The 23460-nt window shown below is 39.3% G+C and overlaps 1 protein-coding gene across 1 annotated transcript in view; it reads left to right on the top strand.

Moving 5' to 3' along the window:
• The window catches only part of sec61b (SEC61 translocon subunit beta), a 29791-nt gene extending 9933 nt beyond the window's left edge, over window positions 1-19858 (top strand). The window contains exons 3-4 of the mRNA XM_043690047.2: window positions 7505-7606; window positions 19487-19858. Coding sequence (XP_043545982.1) covers window positions 7505-7606; window positions 19487-19574 — 190 coding nt within the window. The 3' untranslated portion in view covers window positions 19575-19858. The remainder of the gene's footprint in view (window positions 1-7504; window positions 7607-19486) is intronic.
• Window positions 19859-23460: the final 3602 nt, after the last annotated feature.

Below are 23460 nucleotides of genomic sequence, written 5' to 3'. Positions count from 1 at the left end.
CTGTGTCCCCCAACGTAGAGTAGGCATCCGATACACTGGGGAGACAGGACGCCTATTCGCAGAGAGCTTCAGAGAACATCTCCGGTACACCCGCACCAACCAACCCCACTGCCCCGTGGCTGAACACTTCATCTCCCCCTCCCACTCTGCAATGGGCATGCAGGTCCTGGGCCTCCCTAATCGCCAAACCCTTACCACCCGACTCCTGGAGGAAAAACGCTTCACCTTCTGCGTCAGGACCCTCAAACCCCATGGCATTAATGTGGATTTTACCAGTTTCCTCATTTCCCCTCCTCTCACCTTATCCCAGATTAGATTAGATTCCCTACAGTATGGAAACAGGCTATTTTGGCCCAACAAGTCCACACCGACCCTTCGAAGAGTAACCCAAACAGACCCATTCCCCTACCCTATATTTACCCCTGAGTAATGCACCTAACACTGGGCAATTTAACATGATCAGATCACCTGACCTGCACATCTTTGGACTTTGGGAGGAAACCGGAACATCCGGAGGAAACCCATGGAGAATGTGCAAACTCCACACAGACAGTCGCTCGAGGCTGGAATCGAACCTGAGTACCTGGCGCTGTGAGGCAGCAATACTAACCACTGAGCCATCGTGCTGCCTCCAACCTTCCAACTCGGCACCACCCTCATGACCTGTCCTACCTGTCCATCTTCCTTCCCACCTATCTGCTCAACCCTCCCCTCCGACCTATCACTTTGCCCCCACTTCCATCCGCCCATTGCACGCTCAGCTACCTTCCCCCCCCCCCCCCCAGCCCCAACTCCCTCCCATTTGTCTCACCATCCCCTTGGCGCACAGCCTCATTGCTGATGAAGGGCTTTTGCCCGAAACATCAACTCTCCTGCCCCTCGGATACTGCCTGACCTGCTGTGCTTTTCCAGTAGCACACATTTGATCAGTAGGACTGAGAGAGGGCAACAGTGATTTTCCCAGACACTTTCCTTCCTGCATTACATTTTTTCTATCCCATCGATAATAGAACATGCATTGCTTTTGTAGTTTTTAATTTAAAATATTTCATGGTATAATTTTATCAGTATTTCATGACACATAGATGTTTCACAGCTGATTTCCCATTCCTTTAAGTTAAATAAATTTTTACAGCATTTATATCTTTCTTTCTGTATTGCCATACTTTGGAGTTGTCTTTACATTTTTAAAGGCTGTCCATGACTAAAGAGAATGTTATCAGTTAAGTGTATGAGAGTTTCCATTGATCACAGACTCTTATTGAGTCATGCTTTGCTGTGTTGACATTTAGCCATTTTAGCTATGACTGGATTAACAAGTTTCAACATTTGACATTGGTTAATTGACTCGTTAGCTGCTTATAAAGTGTTAAAGGATAATTAATACTGCACCATGTGATTAGCTGTTACTTTTTTCATTGCTGTTAACATTGCATTGTCAGAAGTTGTGCATTTCAAGGCAGCTGTTATTAACTTTAGAAGCAAAACAGACTTTTCTGTAAAGAATGTTGAACATGGCTTGTAGATGCTTCAGTGTCAAAATAAGGTAATTAGAATTTTTTAAAAATTATCTGGTCAGTCCACATTTCACTCATTTCAACAAAATGGTTGTTCAAAGATTGAATGAAACAAATACTGATTTTCAGTATTACTGGGGTTGACTTGCATAAATGGCCAATGGTATGTAATAAAAGGCCATTTCTGGCACAGTTCATTTTTGTGATTGTATAGAACTATCAGTGTAAATTCAATTAGCATGTCTGGTAATGGGAAAGAAAAAATCCCAGTTTCAATTTGTGTATGGAGAGAATTTCTACACCTGTTTGAGGTTTCCTGACCAGATGTCCTAGATATCTAAAAACAATGGCTGCAAAAATAGTGAATACACTTGTTGTAACCTTTCAAAATTCCCTAGATTTTAGTAAGTTCCCAGCAGATTGGGATAATACCAATTTAGCATCATTATTCAAGAATTGACGGAGACAGTGAATGAGAAAGTAAAAGTCAGTTTTTCTGACATCTACCATAGGAAAATGTCTCAGTCCATGGCTAACATGGTCGTAATAAGATTTTGTATTAAGATTTTATAAATCAGGCAAATTCAAAATGGTTTTCTGATAAAGGTATTGGGCATGTCAAATCTATTGGAGTTCTTTTGAGATTGCAATAAGAGAAGTGAGTAAAGGGAGATCTGTAAATATGTTTTGGATTTCAAAAAGGTATTCAATAAGGTGCCACATAAAAAGTTATTACACACAATAAGAGCTCATGATGGTGGTGATATATTAGCATAGATTGACTAACTAGCAGGAAACAGGCAGTTGGGATAAATGGGTCAAATTCAGGTTTGAAAACTACCTAGTGGAATATTACAGGGGATTAGTGCTGGGGTTTCAAATACTGACCATTTATATTAACGTAGATGAAGAGACAGACTGCTGCCAAATTTGCTGACAATGCAAAGATAGGTAGGAAAGCAAGTCATTACAGGGGTACAAAGAGTCTGCAAAGGGTCTTAGGTTGAGTTGGCATATATACAGGACTCGAGACACTAATTCCACTACTTCTTTACAGATGCTGCCAGACCTGCTGAGTTTCACCAGCTTTGGTTGTTGTTTCAAGGCAAATAGAATGAAAGTCATTATTGCAAGGGGGCTGGAAGTAGAAAAGTCTTGTTGCAACTATATTGGGCATTGATGATACAACACCTAAAGTACTTTAGGAGAAAATGAGGACTGGAGATGCTGGAGACTACAGTCGAGAGTGTGGTGCTGCAAAAGGTCAGGCAGCATCCGAGGACCAGGAGAATCGACATTTTGGGCAAAAGCCCATTCATCAGGAATGAGGCTGTGAGCCAAGGGGGTGGTGAGATAAATGGGAGGCGGGTGGGGCTGGGGGAAAGTAGCTGAGAATGCGATAGGTAGATGGAGATAGGGGTAATGGTGATAGGTCAAAGAGGAGGGTGGAGTGGAGTGGATAGGTAGGAAGGAAGCGGTACAGGTAGAACAGGTCATGAAGGTGGTGCTGAGTTGGACGGTTGAATCTGGGATAAGGTGGGGGGAGGGGTGAAATCCACATTGATGCCGTGGGGTTGGAGGGTTCTGAGGCAGAAGATGAGGCATTCTTCCTCCAGACATCAGGTGGTTAGGGAGTGGTGATAGAAGAGACCCAGGACCTGCAAATCCTTGGCGGAGTGGAAGGGGGAGTTGAAGTGTTCGGCCACGTGGCGGTGGGGTTGTTGGTGCAGGTGTCCTGGAGATGTTCTCTAAAGCGCTCTGAGAGTAGACGTCCAGTCTCCCCAATGTAGAGGTGACCACATTGGGAGCCACGGATGCAGTAAATGATGTGCGGAAGTGCAGGTAAAACTCCGATGGATGTGGAAAGCTCCTTTGGGGCCTTAGATGGAGGTGAAGGGGTAAGGTATGGGAACAGGTTTTGCAATTCCTGCAGTGGCAGGGCAAGGTGCTGGGCAGGGAGGGGAGGGGAGGGTGGGTTGGTTGGGGTGGGGGTGGCGTGGACCTGATAAGGGAGTCGCGAAGGGAATGGTCTTTACAGATTGGAGTGGGGAAGGAAATATATCTCTGGTGGTGGGGTCCATTTGTAGGTGGCAGAAATGACGGAGGATGATGTAAATACTGGAGTACTCTATAAACGTTTTGTCACATTGTTAAGGAGGTACATAATTTTATAAAAGCTGTCTAGAGAAGCTTCCCCAGACTGATTCCTGGGAAGTAGGAGTTTAGAAAAGTGAGAGGTGATTTTATTGGAAGATAAGATTTTGAGAAGCTTGACAAAGTGGATGATTTGATGCTATTTCATCTTGGGTGGTGGGGAGTGGAACCTAGTACTAGGGGACACAGTTTAAAATAAGGGTTCTACCATTTGGTATGAAGGTGAAGAGGAATTTCTTCTCATGATAGGTTGTGCACATACGAAATGGAAACAGGATTCGGCCATTCAGCCCTTGAGTCTACTCCGCCATTCAGTAAGATCATGGCTGATCTGCTTGTTAGTGTTTCTGAGCAAATCTTGTCCACTGGGAGCAGTTGAGGTTTGGTTATTGAATTTATTGAAAACTGAGTTTGATTTGATCAACAAGGAAGTTGAGGATTATGGGGAATAGGCAGGAAAGTGATATAGAGGCTACAGTCAGATCACCTGATATTTTTGAATGGCAATGCAGGCTTGAGGAGTGGAGTAATTTTCTCATGTATTTGTTATAATCTTATGGAAAGTGCTATTGAAATCCTTAATTTCAGTGTATCTATTCTGCATTTTGGTGAATGTGATATTTGGGCTGCAATTTATACTAAACCTGGGCAGTATAGTGCTCGCTCCTTTTTTTTTGCTCTCTCTCTCTCTCTCTCTCTCCCCAAGGTGAATAAGTCCCTCTTGGGAACTTAGTCTGAAACCTTATTTTGTCTTACCCCCTCCTCCACAGTCTCCTTTGACACAGTTGGCTTTGACTGCTGAGTGAGATTCTAAGTGATTTGCCCTTGACATTGCAGTACAACCACCATCGATGCCAATCCTAACCACTAGGAGGTGTTTGAGTAGCTTGACAATGACCTGGTTTCCTAGTTTCCTTTTTTGATTATTTTTCTCTTTCTGCCCAATACCACCCCAAATTGAGCTACTGTCACTGTCTTCAGTATAATTATTGTTCATGATAAAGTTGTACCTTCTACCTACATAGAGTATTGTTGAAAATTGGTCATAGTTTGTGCTTCGTCTTTTATTACTTGTAGATCTAAACCTTTTATGATGGAGAATTAAACAAGTGCAATTTCTAGATAACAATAATGCAGTCCAGCTGAGAGCATGAATTCTGTAATGTCAGTAAATCTTGATCAAGAATTACATCATGCAACCCCACAGGATAACGTGAAGTAAATTGCTATCAGAATAGTTTAAATACACAGGGCTCTTGTAATGTCTGTCATGTTACAGGGAATGTTGCATTGTATCTGTTGAGTTCTTTGTTGCACTGTTTCCTCCATTATTGGCTAAAACACAAGCGGCCACAACAACTGATGCAGGACTACTTTGGCGTGCTATTTATATAAATTTGATATGCTGGACAAATGCATGGTGCATTAGACAGAATTCAAGTATGTTGTATTCTATTTATTTTTAAGTCAGTGCACTTCCAGTTGTTTCTGGTGTAAATTACTGAACAGGAACAAATCCTGATTGAAGTGACTGTTAGGAGAATGGACGATGTGTCCCAGGAGGATGACTGTTAGAAAAAAGAATTAGAGTTCGAGAGATGCCCCTTCATTTGTCATTAGTGATATTGTCCATACTGGGAAAGCTGGTCTTGGTCATCTGGATAGTAGAAAGAAAAGTATAGCTCTCCCTAGAAAACTTGCATAATCTGGTGATCCATTTTATTTTGGTTTAACATGAGTGGTATCCTGTCTAATGTAGTTTATAGGGATTACTTTCCCAATCCTACGCTTTACTTGATGGCTAGGGTCAAGGCCACAGTTACTTAGATTTGAGCTTTCCCCATATCAAAGGAATAATTACAGCTAGAATGGCTACCAAATTTAGTGGGAGGGTGAGGGTGACAAAAAGAATCTACAGAGGAGTAACGTCAGGATAGGTGAGTGAGCAAAAACTTGACAGAATGGAATGTAATGTGGGGAAATTGAGGCTTTTCACTTTGACAGGAAGAAAATAGGAACTGAATTGTTTAAATAGAGAAGGCTCCAGTATGGGGCTTTGGAGGTCCTCTTGCATGAATCACAAAAAGCTTGAATGCAAGTTCAGGTAATCGGGAAGGCAAATGGGATACTGGCTGTTATTTAAAAGAAAAGAAAATATAAAAATAGGGAAGTCTTCCTAAAACTATATAAAGCACCAGTCAGACCATACTTAGAATACTGTGAACAATTTTGGTCCCTTTATCCAAGGAAAATATACTGACAGTGAAGACAGTCCAGAGAAAATTCAGCAGATTGATCCCGACCATGGTAGGATTTCTTTATGATGAGAAATTGAGAAGGTTCGGCTTGTACTCATTAAGAGCTTAGAAGAATGAGCGGTGACGTTATTGAAATGTGTAATATCTTTGGGGGCATGACAGGGTCAATGGAGGAAGCTTGTTTCCTTTTCTGGAGAGTCTTGGACCAGAGGGCATAACTTCAGAATAAGGCGTTTTTCATTTTAAGTTCGAGCTAAGAAGAAATTTATTCTGCACAGAGATTGGATTGTTCAGAATTTTCAAGACCAACATACAGATTTTGAGAAAGATACAGAAAAGTAGTGGTGGGTTAAGGGGAGAAAGGCAGGAAAGTAGAGTTGACGTTTATCAGATCAGCCTGATCTCCTCGAATAACAGAACAGACTCCATTAGCTGAATGACCGTTTCTTCTTTCCTACCCTTATGATCCATCCACACCTTGAATTAACGTGTGGAAGCTGGCCAAAACTGGCTGCCTGTGATTTACATTACTTCTACAATAGCCAGTTCCAGAAACTAAATCTATAAATGTGATCTTTCTGCAAGCTTCATACAATCAAAATGTATAAAAATTTGTGTATCTATCTGTTGGACAATTCAAATTTAAAACAAAATTCAAATTTAAAACAAAAAGGAAGTCAAAGTGTGGATTCTCTTACATATAGAAATTAATTTTTAAAAAAGACAACTTGGAAATGTTTTCAACACTAATCTGCATTAAAATTAATGTTACTAACCACTGTAATAGCAGTAGTTAATATATTATATTTGCATTCAGTATTCAATAATCTCTTTCCTAGGTCTTAAACTAATTAATATTTTGATATAATACCTCATATTATCTAAAGATTTCAAGAAATGTCTGTAACGTTTTCATGTTGTTTAAATAGGTAAAATGGCGAACTTAAATATAGTCAGGCATTTGATATCTTTTAACATCAATTATCCTCATTAAAACAGAATTTGATAACATTGCACACAGTCCTCTGCTATAATTTAATTCCCGATTTTGACTAACATCACCAAATAGCCAGTTAAGTGGTGACCTGATAGAGCTACACTTCTCCTCTTGTCCCCTATATGACAGAAGGGGGTGAAAGCTACCCCGATCTGTTACTTCTTTCCTTCCCACACATTGAATGTGAGAATACTGCTGCCATCTGTTTTTCTCCTTACACATTCTTAACTTTCAATTAAGTGGTTTGAACTTTGCTACCAAATCACTTGGTTAAAATATTATTTCTCATGCAGCTTTTTAAAAATCTAGAATGAAGAGGTATGTTTTAGTGAAGTGCTGTTCACAATATCTAATATTTTCTTCTACACCTTGTCAGTTAGGGAGAAAAGCAAACAAAAAAGAATTGTGAGGATGAGAATTCTGAAAACCCAGTCAAGAAATCCATTGTTTTGTGTCTGACATGGTTTTAATTGAACCAAAATTAATCTTGGGTTAAGTAGATTCCTGCTAATAGCATGCTGTTCCAAGTTGCAGTCCTTTAATATTAATATTTATTCATCTTTACTCTTCTATTTCAGAAAAGCTACCAGTAGTGCAGTGAGCCGTGCAGGTCGAACCACCTCAACAGGCACTGGGGGTATGTGGCGGTTCTACACAGAGGATTCTCCTGGGCTTAAAGTGTAAGTATTTTCTGTGGAAACTGTGTTGCAATCTTTTAGCTGCAGTTGAGTAGCTGTACAATCAGCTTGTGTGTTATTCATGTCTTAATGTTTGTAACATCCTCTTTATGTTTTAGTATTCATTTAGTTTTGTTTATTTATTAAATGGTAATTTGCTGATGACATTATTGTGCAAACTACCTAGGAATAGTTTTGAACCTGTCTGATGGAGTTGTACTGATGCATTTTGATACTAAAGGTATCCAGGATAATGAGTGAATCTCTTCACATCAATCATATTGTTGTTTTATGTTAATAATGCAGTTTACATAATGTTTCAATTTTATGTCTTCTGTTGTACTGAGGGTGACAACCAGACTGAGCTGATTGAGACCTAAAGGTACTAGAATAGATCTGTGGTAGGTGAAGGAGCTAGCAAGAGGGCAAAGCTTCCTTGACCTTGTCCTCCCTAATCCTATCTCTCATAATCACATCTGTCTATGACCGTATTGGCTGAAGTGGCTACAGCACAGCTTTTGTGGAGACAAAGTTCTGTCTTCATATTGAGGATATCCTCCATCTTGTGTGGTGCTACCATCATGCTAAATGGGATAGACTTTGAATTAGTCTGGCAATTCACAACTGGGTATACCATGAGGACCTTTGGACTTTCAGAAGAGTAGAATTGTATTTAATCGCAATCTGTAAGCTTGTAGCTCCACTCTACCACTGCTATCAAGCCAAGGGATCAATCCTGGTTCCTTGAAGTGGACGAGTCAAGGCATATCTAAAAAAGAGGCATCAGCGTGATTACTTGCATGTCAGACAGCATAAGTAGCATGTGAAAGACAGAGTTGAGCAATATCATGACCAACAAATCAGATGTAATCTCTACAATCCTGCCAATTCCAGGTGTGATGTAGTTGCCAGTTAAGCTACTAACCCAGTGAGGTGGCTGTACAAATATTTCCTATGTCCATTTGCAGCAAAACCTAGGCAACTTCAGGTTTGAACTAGTAAGTAGCAAGTTACACTGTCATTTGTGTGGCCTTGGTGACCATTTCTAACGAGGGAGATTTGCCCCTTGGTTTTTTTTCATCATGGTATGTGGGTGTCATTGGCCAAGCCAGCATTTGTTGCCACCTGTCATAGCCGTTGAGAAGGTGATGAGCCACCTTCTTGAACCACTGTACCTTTGGGCTGACAGGAAGGAGTTAATTTTTTTTAATGTCCTCTTGGATGTGTTGACAATGTAAAATGGTCTTTATGGTTATGAAAGGATTGACAATAAACAGCTCCAAGGCCCAAAAGGACTCTGCAAAGCAAAAATGACAATTAAAATGCAGAAAAGGTCACATCCAAGCAAGATCTATATTTGTGTTAAATGTTGGCAGACTTTGGAAAAGTGCAGATGTAGCAGGGTTGTTGTTATGGGTGATTTCAACTTTCCCAGTATTGACTGGAACCTCTTTAGTGCAGGTGGTTTGGATGGAGCCATTTTTCTCAAGTGTTCAGGAGGGTTTCCTTACTCAGTATGTAGGCAGGCCAACGAGGGGAGAGGCCATTTTGGATTTGGTGCTCGGCAATGAGCCAGGACAGGTGTCAGATCATGTGGTGGGAGAACACTTTGGTGACAGTGACCACAACTGCCTCACATTTATCATAGCCATGGAGAGGGAAAGGAGCACTTACCAAGGGAAGATATTTAATAAGGAAAAAGGGAATTATGACTCTGTCAGACAGCAGTTGGGAAGTATCTATTCGGAGCAATTTTTCCACAGAAAGGGCACAACAGACAAGTGGAGACTGTTTAAGGAAAGTTGTTGCAAGTGATGCATAAACTTGTTCTTCTAAGACAAGCAAGAAGGGGTAAGATTAAGGAGCCTTGGATGACGAGAACAGAGCTTCTCGTCAAAAGGAAAAAGGCAGCTTACGTAAGGTGGAGGAAGCAAGTATCTAGCACAGCTTTAGAGGATTACAGGCTTACTAGAAAGGAGCTCAGAAATGGACTGAAGAGATCCAGAAGGGGGCACGAGAAAGGCTCCACAGGAGTTGTACCGGACGATTGGAGGGAGGCGAATGTTGTTCCCCTTTTCAAGAAGGGGAATAGGGAAATCCTTGGCAATTACAGACCAATCAGTCTTACATCTGTGGTCAGCAAGGTTTTGGAAAGAATTCTGAGGGATAGGATTTTTGACTATTTGGAAAAGTATAGCATGATTAAAGGCGGTCAGCATGGCTTTGTGAGGGGCAGGTCTTGCCTGACAAATCTTATTGACTAATTTGAGGAGGTGACGAGACAGTTTGATGAAGGTCAAGCAATGGACGTGGTGTATATGGATTTTAGCAAGGTTTCCCATGGTAGGCTCATTCATAAAGTCATAATCTCTATGGGATACAGAGAGATTTGGCTGTCTGCATTCAGAATTGATTGGCTGACAGAAGGCAGAGAGTGGTTGTGGTTGGAAAGTATTCTGCCTGGATGTGAGTGGTGTCCAGCAGGGCTCTGTTCTTGGGCCTCTGCTCTTTGTAGTTGTTTTAAATGACTTGGATGAGAAGGTTGACGTTGTGTTAGTAAATTTGCTGATGACACAAAGGTTGGAGGTACCATTGATAGTATAGAGGGCTATTGCAAGCTGCAGCGTGACATAGACAGGATACAGAGCTGGGCTGAGAAATGACAGATGGAGTTCAACCTGGAAAAATGCGAAGTGATGCATTTTGGAAGGTCGAACTTGAATGCTGAATATAGGATTAAAGACAGGATTCTTGGCAGTGTAGAGGAACAGAGGGATCTTGGTGTTCAAGTGCATAGATTCCTCAAAGTTGCCACCCAAGTGAAGGGTTGTTAAGAAAGCATAAGGTGTTTTGGCTTTCATTAACAGGGGGATCAAATTTAAGAGCTGCAAGGTTTTGCTGCAACTGTACAAGACCCTGGTGAGACCGCACTTGGAATATTGTGTCCAATTCTGGTCACCCTATTATAGAAAAGATACGGAGGCTTTGGAGAGGGTGCAAGGAAGGTTTACCAGGATGCTGCCTGGACTGGAGGGCTTGTCTTGCGAAGTGAGGTCAATTAAGCTCAGACTTTTCTCTCTGGAGAGAAGGAGGAAGAGAGGTGACCTGATCGAGGTATACAAGGTAATGAGAGGCACGGATAGAGTCAATAGCCAGAGTTTTTCCCCAGGTTATTTTATTTTAGATTACGAATAATCCTTGGCACAACATGGTGGGCCAAAGGGCCTGTTCGGTGCTGTACTTTACTATGTTCTATGTTACTAAACACCAGTACATTATGTGTATATATGAACAAATTAGTTAGTACTAAATTTTGTATATTTGTGTATGGAATGCGGGGGTCAGCTATCTTTTGTTCCTCTTGATTGAAGTATCCTAGAAAGCCAGAAAGCAATTAAGAGTTAACTATGCTGTTCTGGATCTAGCATCACATTTAGGACAGATCAGGTAAGGTGGCAGATTTCCTAATGCATGTTATGAACTAACCAGATGCGTTTTTACAACAGTTAACAATGGTCTTTAGATTAGATTTTATTGAATTCAAATTTCATCAGCTGCTGTGTTGGAGTTTGAGCCTGTGTCCCTAGAACATTAGCCTAGGACTCTAGATTACTAATCTGATGGTATTGCCACAATGTCATCCATTCACCCTAAAACCCAAAAAAATTAACAATGCTAGGAGTTTGTAGTTGGAGGAACTAATAAGTATTGTAAAATCAGAAAAGTAACTCCAAATATTTATTTTTTGAGGTTCTGAGGAAGAGTCACTCGACCTGAAACATTAACTCTGATTTGTCTCCACAGGGAGGCATGGTTGCTCAGTGGTTAGCACTGCTGCCTCACAGCACCAGGGACCCGGGTTTGATTCCAGCCTCTGGTGACTGTCTGTATGAAGTTTGCATACTCTCCCATGTCTGCGTGGGTTTCCTTTGGGTACTCCAGTTTCCTCCCACAATCCAAAGATGTGCAGTTTAGGTGAATTGGTCATGCTAAATTCCCCATAGTGTTCAGGGGTGTGTAAGGTTGGTGCATTTGTCTGGGTGGGTTACTCTTCAGAGGGTCAGTGTGGACTTGTTGGGCCAAACTGCCTATATCCACACTGTAGGGGTTCTATAAGATTCTGAGATGCTGCCAGACCTGTTGAGCTTTTCCAGCAATTTCTATTTTTATATTTGTTATTTTGGTATGTCAGCTTTGTGGTCCAGAATACATTGTCCCTGTACATGTTATTGCATAAGCTGATGTGCAAGAAACCTTGCAAAGGTTGCATCAGGAGCTATAAAGTCTGCTCCCTCTGACTACTAAGACTAGTTATCACAAGATAGTTATAGATAAGGAGAGCAGTCAGTTTTCCTAGCTTAGTCATATCTGACAATCTTCTATCATCCTTGTTTAATCACAAAACTCACCTTGTTTCTACCTCCAATATCCAACCTGGAAGTCCATTATTTGCGTTTGATCACTTTTTCAAAACAAAATGAAATGATGTTATCAGGCATTGTTTTGCATGTGTAAATCCCTTTTCCTTCTGTTGAGTTACATTGAAGTACTCAATTTACCTCTTCCATCACTTCACTATATTCTGTGCTTAGAGATTCTGTCTCAGTTTTTTGATTTATATCTGCAGCACCTCCAGCAATTGAAATGTTTTAAATGTTGCTTTCCTGCCGCAGAAGTGCCAGCCAATGACCATTGAAATTAGCAAATGTAACACAACCGTTTAAGAAAGGAGGGAGCATGAACAGAAGTCTTGCTACAATTAAATAGGACTTTGCAATCGCACCTGGAGTACACCACGCAACTTTTAGTCTCGTGTTTAAGGAAGAATATTTGTATCAGAGGCAGTATCTTGAGGTTCACTAGATTGGTTTCTGAGGTGAGAGGCCTTTCCTCTGATGCATTCTGGACTAAAGAAGAATGGGAATGTTCTCATTTAAAATATATGAAGTTTGAAGGAACTCGACAAGATACAGACTGAAAGGTTCCTTCACCTAGCTGGGGAATCTCGAAAAGAAGACGAAAGAACTGCAGAAGCTGTAAATCAAACAAAATTAGAAGTTACTGGAGAAACTATGAAGAGAAATCAGGCTTAATGTTTCGAGTCTGGTGACCCTTCCTGAGAACTGATGGTAGTTAGGAAAATGTTTTATTTTATGCAGAAGATAGAGTGGGGGGTTCAGAGGGTAAGGAGTAAATGATAGGTGGGGATAGAGTCCAAAGATAGAGAAGACAGTTGGACTGGCAAAGGAGTGGACAACGATCTAGCTAGGAAAGTGAATAGCTGTTAATGGAGACTGTAAGTAGATAACAATAGATAGTGTATATTGGCAGATTATGTGATAACAAGACTTGGTGTGGGATAGGGGAATAGACATGGGAGAGTACAGGCCCTAAAATTATTGAACTCAATATTGAGTCTGGAGGGCTGCAGGGACCCCAAGTGGCAAATGGTGTTATTCTTCCAGCATGCTGAGCTTTGCTCGAACACTGCACAAACCTGAAACAGAGATGTTGGCCAGGGAACATAATAATGTGTTAAAGTGGCAGGCAACCGGAAGGTCAGGGTCTTTTTTGCAGGCAGGACATTCATGTTCTACGAAGCGTTCACCCAGCCTGTGCTTCGTTTCCCCAATTTTTAGGAGACTACATGGTAAGCAGCAATTGCAGTAGACTGGATTGTAAGAAGGTAAAGCACTGCTTCACGTGGAAGATATGTTTTGGCCCTTGGATACTGAGGAGGGAAGAGGTAAATGGACAGATGTTGCAACTTCGGTGGTTGCAGGGGAAGGTGCTGTGGGGGAGTGTTAGGAGTGAAGGAAGAGTGAACCAGGGTGTCCCGGAGGGACCGGTCCTTGCAGAAGGTGGACACAGGAAGGGAAGGAGATATATGTCTGCTGGTGACATCTTGCTGGAGGTAATGGAAATAGTGGATGATGATCTTTTGGATGTGGATACTGGTGAAATGCTAGATAAGGACAAGGGGAACCCTATTGCTGTTGTGAGAGGGAGGCGAGAGGGTGAAGGTGGAAGTGCAGGCGATGGGCCAAACCCAGTTGAGGGCCCTTTTGATACTGGTGCTGGGGAATCGTCAGTTGTGGAAAAAAGTGGACATTTCGGAGGCTCCCTTGTCAAAGTTAGCCTCGTTGGAACATATGTGACGGAGATGGAGGAATTGGGAGAATGGAATAAAGTCTTTACAGGAAGCAGGGTGTGAGGATGTATAGTCCAGGTGGGAGTCTGTAGATTTATAGTGGACATTAGAGGCCAGATTTTTCCCAAAAATGGAAACCGAGATATCAACGACAGGAAGGGAGATGTCAAACCAGGTGAAAGTGAGGGCAGGGTGGAACTTCGAATCGAATTCGATGAACTTTGCAATTCCAAATTAAGAGAGAGAAGCAGCACCAGTGATATTATCAATATATCGGAGACAGAGTTTTGGGTGGGGGCTGGAATAGACAGGTCCTTTGGTCTCCCTGAGAATCAAAGGATATGGAAAAAGGAAGGAAAGTGGAGTTGAAGCCTGAATCAGTCCAATGGCAGAGTAGGCTTGAGGGGCCATGTGGTCTAATCCTGTTCCTATTTCTTTTATTATGTGAGAAGAACAAAGCTTCACAGGAACCCTGTTCCATTTACATGCTGCATTCCTGCCACACGCGCCAGGCAATGACCGGTGAAGTTAGTGAATGTAATGCTGCCATTCAAGGAAGTAGGGAGGGTGAACACGGAACAGGGTATTTAAACTAATATTAAGTAAGTCTTGCTACAATTATATGGGACATTGATGGAACTACGCTTCTAATATTTAAAATTAACCCTTAATCCATTGTATAGTTTTGCTTGTGATTTAATTTGCAATGAAGTGGATTAGCATTATTTCCCTGGTGGAATTCTGGGCCTGTTTTAATAAGTGACTTCAGTTCCTTATAAAAGTACACTTTCAAGCTCTGTCTTGATGTCCTCAGGATTGACTGTTTAAGCAACAAAGGGAGGGGAAAAACATGTCTGTAATTGATTGTTGCTTTTTGCTTTGTAAAGGAAGCTATCCTAGAGTAAGACTGTTTTAAACATTTTATCTTGCAAGACACAGGCTTTGCTGAAAAGAAAATATTATTCTTATCCTACCTTTTGACCTTTAACTGCTCTTAGCTTAATGGTTGCCAGCATAAATAAAAACAGGAAATGCTGCAAGTACACAGCAGGTCACCTTTTGTAAAGTGCAAAGGCCAGTTAGCATTTCTCTTCTTTTTATAAATGTTGACAAAGCTTTCACTTTACTAAAACTTCTAGCCTTGTTTTCCCTTTTCTCTCATTTTCTTTTGATACTTGCACTCCAAGTAGCTTGTGATTTAAGTTTTTCTGATTACACTGCTGTTATGGAGTAATTTGTTAAGTATTTCTATACAATGTTCTTCATGACTTTCAAATAACATCACTAAATGAAAGAACAAATGTATAGTTTCAAGCCTTTGCTACTTTAGCCTGAGACATTACTGTGGGCAGCCCACTTTAGTTACTGCCTTGAGTGCTTTGTGCAGACAATTTCAAATTAGGTGACAAATGCCTCCCTTACTTTGTGTAAGGTAGTGCCCATCAACTAATTTAATCATGAATATCCTGTTGATTTTTGTTGACTGTCTAATTCTGTTGGATGGTTTGACATGCTGGCATATTTAACAGTTAGCTGGATAAAAGTCCAATCAGTCACGTTCCTACTTTTAACAGCCTCTTGGCCCATTGATTAACCTAGTACATTGTTGCAAGTTTACCATACTGGATACTAAATGGATATATTATACAGGTTGAATTAATTTATAATTAAATGATCAGCATTGCAGTATTAAATGTATGCAAAGTAGAATTGCATAAGCATCCTACCTTTTAACTTGACAACTAAATTGCAGCATAATTACAAATAAATTGAGTTATTATTTTGCATTTTGAACTTTGTAACTATGCAGCAGGTTATGATTGGGGCAGTAACCTGCTAAATGCAGGCTCTTGTGTTTCAGTCGATGAAAAGTAGGATGCTTTGCAAGCTGAAATTTAGAATGCAGTCTTTTTGATGATCAGGGAAAAAAAATGACAACTGTCTCTTAACTCCCACATTTAGTGACCTTTTAAATTTGGTCTTTTTTATCTTTGCTTTAAAGCAAATTATCTCCTACGTGATGCCTGCCTCAGGTTCTGTGAGATAAGATGCACTGTGATAATCTGATTAAATCACATCCCACGCCATTTCTTTAGGGAGTTGGGCTACAGAGGTGAGAATTCAAAACAATAAAGAAAACTAAATGCATGTGACCCATCAATTCTTTTAACTGGACGAAAATCACCTTAGCGTCTACATAATCAAATTTAGGCCACCACTACTGCTTTGTATCATAAGACATGACTGTACTTAATAACAAATTTCTTTGACAGTAATGACTAGTGGGAATATTGTTTATTGGGCTTCCATTTAACTCTTGACTCAGTTTCATTTATTGGTACGAAGGAGTTAAATTGCCAAGAAGAAATACTTCGGTAAATGTGACTTTTCCATTTTTATAGTTTATCAAGAAAAAATAGTTTAATTCAAGTAAAACTTGACATTTTACTGACCTTTAACCATGTCATGCTGCCTTGACTGGAGGAGAAGGAAAGGGGTTTCTTGTAACTAAAGTTTAGATATTAACTTGTCCAAATTCTAAATTTCTAATTGTGGTTTATGTTGTAACTTGAGAGTGAATGGCTTCCTTTTTTTGTGATTAGAATTTATTTACTATATTTGAATCCATAGGTGTCAAGAGGGCGGAAGAAGGCATACAGATTTGACTAAATTTCTTAATTCATTAAATTTCCATAAAAAGATTGTGTATAGTTTCTTTTATACGACACAATTTCCCAAGGTGCTTCGCAGGAACAGTATCAAAAAATATCATTACCTAACCACATAAGGCAATACTGGAGTGTTCTGCCAAAGACTTGGTCAAAGCAGTGTTTTTAGGAGCATCTTAAATGAGAAAAGTGAGGTTTGGAGAGAGAGCAAGGTCAAAGTAGGGAGGTCCAGGGCTTTGGTCTCAGGTAACTGAAGTATTAAGAACCTAGTGTAGAACAGATAAAATCAGGGATGCTGAATGGCGAGAATTGGATGAATGCAAATATCTGCAAGGTTTGTGAGGCTTGATGTGATCAGAGAGCAGCAACGTCTTTGTGGGATTTGAAAACAAGCACGAGAAGTTTAAAACCAACATGTTGCTTAACCAAGTGCCAGTGTAACTCAGAAAGTGAGGACAGGGACTGCAGAGTTTTAGATGACCACACATTTATGAAGGTTGAAATGTGGAAGGCCAGCCAGGAGTGCATTGATTTAGTGAAGTGTAAAGATAACAAAAGCACGGTTGACTTCGGTAGCAAGTGAACTGAGGCAGATGCAGAGACAGGCAATATTATGCAGGTGGAATCAGGTTAATTAGAAATATTTTAGGAGTATGTTACCCAAATCTGCTAAACCCAATTTTCATTGTGCCTCGTTGAGGAATGTGTTTATATTCTTTATCAAAGGGCTAATGTGAATATTAAAGAGTTGTACCCTGCAATTGTGTACATCTGTCAGAATTATCAGGCTGCATCAGGATGTGGGAAAGTGCCTTTCTTGAGAGTGTAGGAAAATTGAAGACCTTCTCCAAACCTTTGTTTAAATACAAGATCTTCAACAGCAAATCTTTGTACATGACGAAAGGGGCAAACACGTTCGGGGAAAAATAGATGTAGTGTTTTGTCACATTTTTTATTTGTTCATTCTAGCCGAAATGATTAAAAATGTGAATTTTATCCTCAGTGTGTCTGGTTTTAAAGATGTACTGTAATTATCTGCTTTCTTAATATTGTCTGTTTGAGAGAGTAACAACATTGTGTTGATCCTCAAGAGTTGTTTCTTTCCATGCTTTGTCTTTTAAATAATTTGCTTAGATGGCATGAGTTGGCAATTGGAGTAAAAAATTATGTTTCTCAGGTATTTCCACCCATGTTTCTTTTGAAGGTCAAAAAGTACTTTGGATATGTATGTCAGTGGTAGATGCGTTTATCAGCTTTGACTGTGTTTCAACGTATATGCACACATTGATCTCAGGCTTTCAATACTTTGTGTTCATTTTACACATGGGAAATGAAACTGGAGCTTTATGTCAGAGTCCATTCTTCATCCAATAACTACAGTGGAATAGATGAGTTTAGGATTTGAAGGATTCTTCAGTAATCAAAACAATGTGACTGCTTTTGTTTTAAGATCCAGAATATTTTTAGGCTCCTAATTCAACCAAAAAATTCAACTTTTGAAAAGAAAACAAAAACCAATCAATTACTTTTTAATCTATCCTTCTTTGGTTAATTGGACAGAGAATAGAACCCCTACAGTGTGGAAACAATCTGGACTTTAAGTGCACAGTCTATTTGGCTTCATATAGCTGAGTTGTTTAAATGTAGATTTACTAATTTGTTTAATATCTTCGTAATTCTGAGTTAATAGTCACAGACTAGGACTTGCAAATGTCTGTTGCAAATTATTCTTGCCTAGATCAATGCAAGTAATATTGTTGTGATGATAGTGTGATCTCTTTAAATGTTCTCGATGTCCAGTTTATACTGTCTGACATTAATAGCCATCTAATTGGGAATTGAATAAATTACCAGGAAAGAAGAAAATGACAAAGCTATGGGGAAGAACAGAGGAGTGGGAATAATTCAATAGCTCTTTCACAGATAAAATGAGCTGAATGGTCTCTCCCTGTGCTGTAAGATTCTGAATTCAAGTATTTAACATTTTGGGACAGGAAATGGATTTTCTGAAGTTTAACTGTTTTAAACTGAGTTGAGGTAAAGGCTTCTGTCTGATTTTAGTCCCTCACTTTGAGGTAAGGTTGGTGTGAGTGCATTATAATAAAAGGAAAAGGTGGTCATGCAGTGCACAGTAATGCATTTTAGTTTTACTAAGTTCTAAAACCAAAGCTAATGTTACTTAAATATTACTCTGGGTGCCCTTATGTTTATTGCTGTTTGGGTTAAGTTTTCTAAAAGACAAATTAGTTTTGCTACAGGAATAACTTGATGTTTTTCAAAAAAATGTACTGGTTCTGAGCTACTGGCTATTAGTAGCCAGTGAGAGAATGGTTCCAAATTTTCACAATTAGCTTAATTTGTGTAAATGCAAATTCTCCATAAACTGAGAATCAGCTGTGAACAGTTCTGCTTATGACAGGAATGTGAACAAGCCTTCTCGTTTTGTGTCTAAAGTGTAGAATGTGTGATGTTATGGTAACTGTCTTGTGTTATTAAGTTGTAATCTAAGCTACCGTTTTGTGTGGATAGCTTAAAGCAGCGTTGGAGTTTCACAATTAAGATGAAGAACTGGTATAGGTCCTGATGTCTGAGGCTTGTGTGCAATTCAGATTGGTACCTTGTTTTTTTTTTCTTCATCAGTGAAGGGAGAAGTGAAAATAACATGAGGAAATTTAGTTTTCCACTCTAAGGTTGTAATTGTGAAAGCCTGATTTATTTTCTGATATTTTTCACTTGGATTTAAAATCTTTTCAAATATAGTTGTATTATGTAGCTTTTCTGAATCTATACTGAGTGAATAGAATGATATATGCTGTACAACTCTGACAACAAAATCCTTCCTAAAACAAGGAAATAGCAATAACTCTGCTTGATATTTATTATGCTTTTTCTCCAACAGTGCTAGCAAAATTGGTATTGTGCAGGTGCTCTTGCTGTACCACTAGGTGTCCCTTATGTCCCTTGTATTGCTGCCTTTGCATTGACATTGAAACTATAAAAGCAAGCAGTGGTGAACGTACTGCTAAATGTGCTTCTATTGATTTTCTTTTCCTCTCTCCTCAGTGGGCCTGTACCAGTGCTTGTTATGAGCCTACTGTTCATCGCTTCAGTATTTATGCTGCACATCTGGGGCAAGTACACCCGATCATAGACAAGACTTCAGCTTCGACTTAACGCACTCGTTTGTTCTGGACCAAATGCCTGTTTTTATGGGAACTGAATTTTGACGCATTAAATCTCGCCTTTCGTTGATGAAAATTGATGTGAAGATTCTCTCAATAGCAGGATGTAACAGCTCGATCCTTTTTCCCAGTTTTCACGAAGAGTCCATGTGTTAGATTTCTGAAATCTTTGAAAGTTCTTTCTTATCCTTGTTTTACCTTTTTTTTTGTAAAACAACACAATGTTCAGCAATAAAAATAATTGTTACTTGTTTTCATGTTGTGTTTTATCAGTATAAACATATTTCCGACACAATGTGCTCTCTAAATTGTGGCATGTGAAGCACTTTTGAATGTTCAGCTGGACATTAGTGTATGAAAATTCAAATTTTTTACTCTCTATCAATTTGAAATAATTATTGGAAAGAGCCTGTTCTTGGTAAGGTTCCTTTTGAAAATTATCTTGAAGTAGTTGACAGTGTGATCTAGTGACCGATATTTCATCCTTGAAATGTGGGTTTAAATCCAGTCGAGGCTACTGGAGTGAAAATGACCTTTATATATTGCCTGTTTAGTTTCCTATAAAGATGAAGTTGCCATAGGCCTGACCAAACCTTAAGCTGCGTCTCGGAGAGAGGCAACTGGTGTACGTCAGCAAGAAATGCCCTTCTCAGTTTCAGGCATATTGTTGGAGAATGTAGACTGACTTCATTAGTTCTGCACTTAATCTAGCAGAAATGGTAAGGTCTCAATTCAATAAAAGTAACAGTCCTGGAATTTCTAAACAGAGAAGAAGGGGCATCATTTGGCCTGTGAAGCTTGACCAAGAGCTGCCTAATTATGTCCCAGATCTAGTTTCCTATAGTAACTGCACACTAGTCCTCTTGAAGAAAATCCTCAGTCGCCTTTTTTTATTGTTGTGCCTTCTATTGTTTTGAGTATTCAAAATCTTTTAAGTTTTGAAATAGTAATTATTCTAATTCCTTTCAATTTTCTTGCCAGCCCAACCCATTCTTCAAACGAATTAATTACTCCGTACTTGCTCTGTCAAAACTTATTATAATGTTGAATGCATTTATTAGATCTCCTCTGCTTTAAGGAGAGCAATATTATTTTCTGTGATTTCTGCACATAACAAGCCCTTCGTCCTTGGTGTCACCCTGGTATATTGCCCTTTGTAATCTTTTGCCAGGCCTTGACATTCAGACTTGTAAGCAAGGCCATGGCTGACACCTAACCAGTGATTTGTTAAAGTTTATGTAAATCTTTGAAAATATTGTCATTGTATAAAATAAACAAATCCAGGAATCCAATTTGTTTCCTTAAATGATGCCCCATCCAACATCTTCTGCCTTTAAATTTGCTCTGACCTGTGCTTACAGACTTTCAAGATAGCACTGTTTAAATTCTAGCAGTGGAAGTATACTGTAAATGTAGAAAACCTGAAATGAAAACAGAAAATACTGGAAATACTCAGCATGTCTGGCAGCATCTGTGGACACATACTTGAAGAAAAATCTGTTAATCTTTGTGTTCAATATATGCTTTGACACTGCATTTAGGAGGAAAGATATTCCATTACCCTCTTGGGTGTAAAAGCTCTTCCTAATTTGACTTCTAAATGGCCTAATATTAAATTTTAAAATTATGAACCTCCCATTATGGATACCCTCACCTAAGACCTTGATTAGTCATCGTCTATCTTCTAAACTCAAGGGAGTACAAAATACATTTATGCACACTGTTCTCATTTTAACCTTTAAGGGAATAGGCACAGAAATATATTTAGGTTAAAAAGTAAAGATGGCTCCAGATGTACAAGCAAATTATTGATTATTTGCTTTTGCATGTTAATCACATTTGAGATGAAAGGCTGACATTAGACTAAGCTTTTTTTTAAAACCTGTTTTTTTTTAAACCTGAGCTCCTAGCTTTGTGATTTTGTGTATGTGCATAGCAAAGTCTCAATTCACCCTGCAAACAAACGTATGCCTATAGGAATACTCTTGGGTTGATGTCTTTTTTAGTGGCATTGCTAGGACTCATGAATCTCCTGGCAAGCACAAATGGTTTAACCAATTGTCATTGATTAGTTTGTCAACATTAGAATGGTGCTGGAAAAGCACAGCAGGTCAGCCAGCATCTGAGTAACAGGAACATCAACATTTCGGGCAAAAGCCCTTCATTAGGGCATTGATTAGTTTGTGTCTTTCTAAATAACAATTAAAAATGTCCCTTAGAAATGTTTCTGTAATTTATCCATCCTAACCCTAATTTAATTGGTCTATTGTTATTTGGTCTATCCATTTTTTTTAAACAATGGTACCATGTTAACAGTCAAGTTCTCTGGTCATTATTTTCCAGTCCTCCATGTCTATTGGCATAGTGCCAGAATCTCTCATTTCTTCACTTTGTTGAAACACTACTGAAAAAATGTACTTTCTGAAAACTCCACCTTCATATTACAGTGTACAAAATAGGTTGGAGACCAGCAGTTTTTATTAACATTTTTAAAAAGTCTAAAATTAATCGCTTTAGGTAAACGTGATTAACTATAAATATGGTTGCACCGATTTACCTTTTCCTGTAGCTGTTTCAATCGGAAGTAATCTGTAGGTGGCTTTGACTTTCAGTAATACAGTTTTGCTAAGTTGAATCCCAAGATTTTTACTTCACTGATCTCAGTCATTGTTCGTTAAGTGGCTTCAGATAAGACAAAGATCGTGCTATAATTTTAGAATTGGGTTTTCAGCTATATCATTTGGATTTCAGTCTTATCATAGTGTATTCTTTGTCATTGTACATTTGGGCTTTATAACTAGGTTTTCAGCCACAACATTGAGTTCTCAACTACTGGATTTCTGGAAAGGAAATATTTTCTTTCAGTTTTAAAGAAAACCATGTGCCAAAAATGGAACTGCCTCAAAGGGTTCACAACAGGTGAACTCACCAACTTATAAGGTATTAATAACCACAGTCTTTAATGATGCCTGTGGGAGCTGTTGGCCCGTAGAGAAATGACATATCATTATCATTATTGAATAATTGTTATCTTTGGGGGTTCCCTTAAAGTCATCAAACTATTCTAAATGATGTTTTAATTTGCACTTGGTTCCGAACCCCCCTGAAGGTTAGAATGAAAAATTGAATGTTCGTTTTGTATTTGTTCTTTTAAGATGTGGAATATAAATATTAAACCAGTAGTTAATGGCATTGAAAGGTGGTGATAGATGATCAGATTAGTTAATTCAAGGGAAGTTCCCTATTCCACTCAAAAAAAATTGTGAATGCTGGGATTCACCTTCAATACACAATATACTGGAAGTACATAGCATCTGACAGGGAGCAGTTGATGTTTAAGGTGGGTCTCTTCCATAAAGCTGTGGGTTTTTTTTTTCTCATTTCAGTAGGCTTTATGACTGTGCCCTGCTAGTCTTCAAATAGGATCTGATATGTGCTTACAAATGCACCACCATATCTTGTTTCCTCCATCCCTTTTTCCAGATAGCAGATGTGATGGAATAAAGATATGCCAATACATTATACATATGCAAATTGGATTATATTTATTTCCTATTGTCCATTCAGCCTCTATCCAAGATTGCTTGTCTTGCTCTGAAATCCAAGTTCTGGTGCCTCTGGAGAAGGCTTTATGTTTTTTGTTAAGAGTTTGGTCACACTGAATGCTGCACTGTTAAGTTTCTAAAAACTGCATGTAAATTCTCCCAGTGTCAACATGCATCCCAGTGGTTGAGAGAAGCCTTGCCCTGATGTAAATCTATTCAGAAAGTTTAAGCCGTAATCTTTCGGTAGTTAAGGATAAACATAAACTCTTCTAGGAGAAAGTGAGGACTGCAGATGCTGGAGATCAGAGCT

This window comes from Chiloscyllium plagiosum, unplaced genomic scaffold, assembly GCF_037043375.1.
Source record: "Chiloscyllium plagiosum isolate Xiang-an unplaced genomic scaffold, Cpla_swu_hap1 HiC_scaffold_5, whole genome shotgun sequence".
Taxonomy (NCBI): Eukaryota; Metazoa; Chordata; class Chondrichthyes; order Orectolobiformes; family Hemiscylliidae; genus Chiloscyllium; species Chiloscyllium plagiosum.
Note: the sequence above shows the minus strand (reverse complement) of the source record. Positions and strands in the feature narration are given on the sequence as shown.